The sequence below is a fragment of the Loxodonta africana genome, chromosome 7, assembly GCF_030014295.1.
Source record: "Loxodonta africana isolate mLoxAfr1 chromosome 7, mLoxAfr1.hap2, whole genome shotgun sequence".
In the NCBI taxonomy this organism is placed as follows: domain Eukaryota; kingdom Metazoa; phylum Chordata; class Mammalia; order Proboscidea; family Elephantidae; genus Loxodonta; species Loxodonta africana.
The window spans coordinates 16,185,525-16,190,638 of NC_087348.1; the positions used below are offsets into that span (position 1 = coordinate 16,185,525).

Consider the following 5,114-nt stretch of genomic DNA (forward strand, 5'->3'; position numbering starts at 1 on the left):
GTCAGAACTGACTTCACAGCAACCAACGACAACTTTAAAGTGTAGCTCTTCATAGAGAGAATTAAATTAGATAATGGTTATAAAACATTTTAAGTAGTATAAAAGAGGCCTTCTGTCAGTATTGTTGTTGTTGAGTACCACTGAGTCAATTTTCAACTCATAGATGCATGTGATAGAGTAGAACTGCCTCAAGGTTTTGTAGCCTGTTGTCTTTAAGGGAGCGAATCACCAGGTCTTTCTCCCAAAGAACCACTGGCTGGGTTATACCTGCCAGCTTCTAGTTAGCAGCCAAGCACTTAACCATTATGCTACCAGGGCTCCTTCCTCTATTACTAAAAAATCAAACCCATTGCCATCTAGACAATCCTGACTCATAGCGACCCTATACTAGCAGTAGGTATAATTTAGATGTTCTGATTTAGAGATCTTTCCCAAATATTATGCTGCATTTCTAATCTTTTCATTAAAAATATCTACTTAGGATCATTCCAACTACGTTAATTTTTGGAAGCAATCTCACCTACCTGCCAGTTACTAGGGCTACAGAACTGTTTTAGACAAGGTTCCATTCTCGATTTGATCAGTTCCAGCCAATCGTATTTTTGTGGGGAAAGGAGTGAGGGAGGAGGCAATGAGTTCATTACTGATGAACAGCTTCTTAAGACGGTTTTAAAGAAAATACCAAGACTATGAAATCTACAAAAATGGAAGATCGACAGAGAAAATATTTTGTTCAGTTAGAGCCATTTATGTTTCACAAATCACATTTTGTGATATTTGAGAGAGATCATTGCCTACATTGGGAAGAGCATGGAAGGCCTTGATATGCCCAAACATTCCATCTGGAAGATGGGGATAATTTTTCACCTGCCAACTTCATACAAGAATAGAAAAATCTAATCTGTGTGATAGAACTGTGTGAAAGGTAAAGGGTTGTATAAATGCTAATGCAGTATGCATGAAACTTGGTCCATAAACTCCAGTTTGAAAGACAAATCTGTTTTTAAAATTTGTAAAGTTGGACTCTGAATCTCCCTGGTACCCCTGAGTCTGATGGCTCTGCCAACACCTTGTCAAACCTAAGGCCTTAGAGTCACAGGAAGGTTCAGATTTCCAGGACTTGAGTCCTGACTCCCTGGACACACCTCGACAGCCATCATTTCTGGGGTCCTGTATAGTATCCAATGTGCTGCACTGGAGTATGCACCAGACTCAACCATGCCCAGAAATCGCTGACCTTTAACTTCTTTCTAGCATCTGAGAAATTCCCCAACCCCTTGACCCCAAATGTTTCCCCTTCCTCCTGCCCTTCATATCACCCATTGCCAAGTCTGGTCTTTCTTTCTGAGTTAGAATTTTATTCTACATTTTTCTCTAGCTCTGTCTGGAACTCTCTATTGTGATCCCTTTTGGAGCAGTCAGTGGTGGTAGCTGGGTACCATCTCATTGTTCTGGACTCAGTCTGGTGGAGGGTGTGGTAGATGTGGTCCATTAGTCCTTTGGATTAATCTTTCCCTTCTGTCCTTAGTTTTCTTCATTCTTCCTTGGTCTCAAAGGGGTGAGACCAGTGGAGTATCCTAGATGGCTGCTCACGGGCTTTTAAGACCCTAGACACTACTTTCCAAAGTAGAATGTAGAACATATTCTTTATAAGCTATGTTATGCCAATTGAGCTAGATGTTCCCTGAGATCATGTTCCTCACAGCCGGAAGCCTAGCAATTTGGTCCCTCAGGGAATTTGGATCTGTCTATGGAGCATCCATGACCTCGCCTTGTACAGGTTGTGCTGGCTTCCCCAATATACTGTACTGTCTTACTGTACACCAAAGTTTCCACTTATCTATTGTCTATTAAGTGTTTTTCCAATCCACCCCTCTCCTCCCTCATAATCATCAAAGATTGTTTCTTTTTGTATGTAAACCTTTTCATGAATTTATATAGTAGTGGTCTCATACAATATTTGTCCTTTTGTGATTGATTTATTTCACTACCCTTATACACAACTCCCAGGCTACATTTGACAGTTGTTTCTTATATTTAAAATAATTCATAATTTTCCTTCTAATTTAGGTTGATCTGAATAAAAATATGTTTTTCTTGGGGGGGGTGTTTTAGTGATACTGTAGAGAAAGCAACAGTTATAACTTCTTGAAGGAGACCTATAGCTTGTGACGTAAAAATATTCTTTAGGTTAGTTACCATGTGTTTGAAGACTTGCTTCTGTGTTTCTCTGGACTGACTCCAATGTGAAGGAGAGGAAAAAAAAAAATTCCTAAGTCTTTCCCAGAGTTTCCAATCCTCATGCCTATTGTCTAAGCATGAATCTTACAAAAGCTCAAGTAGTTTCGCTGTAGGCGAAGTCTCTGAACTGGGAACCACAAATAGACTTCAGAGTGACTGCAAATTCCAAAATTCTCCAAGTAAAGGTGGTAAGTAGTTGTATTTTGCTGGATAGAGGAACCTGAGTTTCCACAGATTTTTAAACGACACTAAGACAATCAATAGTCACTGTGCTAGAAAATCAAACTCTGAAGTATTTCTGATTTGAGGAAAGGGAGTTTCACAGCTCTGTGAACCTTGTATAACTTCATTTCATAGGCGGCTTCCTAGAGTCATGAATTTGGTTATGTGACATCCATTTCCAAGCTCCTGTTGCTTCTGATTTACTTTTCCCACCATCCTGCTACATGACTCTTACATCTCTCCAGGTATCATAAAAGCAGAAAGGGTATTCCAGAATTGTCAAAGTGCCTCATTATAGATTAATGAAAGGCTGGTTCTCAAGGATATTTTAAATAATACCTACCCAGGATCCTTTTTGTGAATATTCAGGAGCTTCTCCAATCATTAAGTTAATGCAGAGCAATGTCCAGTAAATTTTTTTCTGTTTTGCCATATAAAGAGATTGCACTATTTCCCTTTTTTGGCCTATCTCCAAGTCTCACATATTTGGAAAATCTGCCATGGGAAAACATGAAATGAAGACATTTTAGGAGAAAATGGACTAGTGATGCCCACTGAATGCCTTTTGTCCCCAAAGAAAGAATGATAATATATAGCCAAGAAGATTTTTCAGTTAAGGTTGATGATTGTATATGAAAGGAGATTACACTCAACATTGATATTTTAATGGTGTAAAATTATTCTGATGCATGACTAAACAAATGATATGTTCTTTTTTGGGAATAAAGCTATTTCCTTCTCTCATATTTTCTTCAGCAGATGACATCAAGCAGTTCCATGGGATGGAATGGAAACCACACCTCTGTGGCCATGTTTGTTCTTCTGGGACTCTCAGATGAAAAGGAGCTGCAGCTCATCCTCTTTCCAATATTCCTAGGGATCTACCTTGTTACCCTTCTCTGGAACCTGGGTCTCATCCTCCTAATTAGAATGGACTTCTGCCTGCACACACACATGTACTTTTTTCTCTGTTTCCTGTCATTTATAGACGTCTGCTATTCTTCTTCCATCAGCCTAAGGATGCTTTCAGACTTCCTAAAAAATGAAAAAATGATTTCCTTCATTGCCTGTGCCGCTCAGTATTTTGTTGCAGCCTGGATGGCTCTGGCTGAGTCCTGCCTGCTGGGCACCATGGCCTATGACCGATATGTGGCCATCGGCAACCCGCTACAATACTCAGCTATCATGGTTCCTGACCTCTGTGGGAAGATGGTTGCTGGGGCCTATGTGAGTGGTTTCCTTAGCAGTTTATCTCAAACAATCTCTTGCTTTCAACTTTACTACTGTGGGCCAAATATCATTCAACATTTCTTCTGTGACTTACCTCAGGTTATTTCCTTGTCTTGCTCCAATCCCTTCATCGCCCAAATGACCCTTCTCGTGGTAGCTATTGTTGTTGGATTTGGCTCTTTGTTTGTTATCCTCTTATCCTATGGTTTCATTGCAGTTTCCATCCTGAAAATATCCTCAGGCAAAGGTCGTACGAAGGCCTTCAATACCTGTGCCTCCTACCTGGCAGCTTAGGCACTGTATTATGGCACAACCCTCTCTGTGTACTTATGTCCCAAGTCTAATCAGTTCATGAAGGAGGACAAGGTGCTATCAATGTTTTATGTCATCATCATTCCCATTTTAAAGCCTCTGATATATTGTCTGAGGAACAAGGAGATCAAAGAGGCCCTCAAGAGGCTTATAAAGAGAGTAGTAGCTTTATGTCAGTCAGACTAATATTTGGGCAGGTATCATTACTGTATAAGGTAGATGGAGGTGAAAATGTATAAGTGGCATTTTGCATGTCACAGGAATAACTAGACAGCAAGAAGTAACAACTTGGCTTCCTTATTTCTTGGGGCCATCATGCTTAGCTGCCATCAAGAAGTAATCTAACCCAGTGATTTTATATAAAGTTTAAAAAGCCAGTTTCCATTATTAGAACGCAGGTAGATAAAAGCCTAAACGGTGATTGTGCTTTGAGAGAAGTGCTGGTAGATACTATACGTATAGAAGTGGTAAGGATCCATGACACCAAACAGCATGCTCTTTCCTTCACAAATTTTCTTCATTTCTATTATTTATTCTTAATTTTTCAACATTTATATGCATTGAAAATAAAATAATATTAAATAACAATAAAACAAAACAATATTAATAATGCATAAAATTAAATATTAAAAAAATTAAATATAGTTAATATTAAAAATAATATTTATTTAGTTAGTTTATTGTGCTTTCGTTGAAAGTTTACAGTTCAAGTTAGTTTCTCATACAAAAATTTATAATAACCGAGTTGCTCTCACTATAATGTGACAGTATATTCCTCCTTTTCACCCAGGTTTCCTGGGTCCATTCAACCAGCTCCTGTCTGTTCCTGCCCTCTCATCTCTCCTCCAGACAGGAGCTGCCCATTTAGTCTCATGTACGTACTTGAGCTAAGCAGCAAACTCTTTATGAGTATCATTTTATGTCTTCTAGTCCAGCCTTATCTTCTTCTGAAGAGTTGGTTTCCGGAATGGTTTTAGTTTTGGTCTAACAAAGAGTCTAGGTGCCATGTCTTCCGGGGTCCCTCCGGTCTCATTCAGACCATTAAGTCTGGTCTTTTTAAGAGAATTTGAGTTCTGCATCACATTTTTCTCCTGCTCTGTCAGTGACTC

The 5,114-nt window shown here is 39.1% G+C and overlaps 1 protein-coding gene across 1 annotated transcript; it reads left to right on the forward strand.

Moving 5' to 3' along the window:
* The first annotated feature begins 3,273 nt into the window (after positions 1-3,273).
* LOC100668009 (olfactory receptor 5AN6-like) lies at positions 3,274-3,987 on the forward strand. Its single transcript, XM_003419528.4, has one exon. It carries the CDS (start codon positions 3,274-3,276, stop codon positions 3,985-3,987), a length of 714 nt encoding a protein of 237 aa, XP_003419576.4.
* Positions 3,988-5,114: the final 1,127 nt, after the last annotated feature.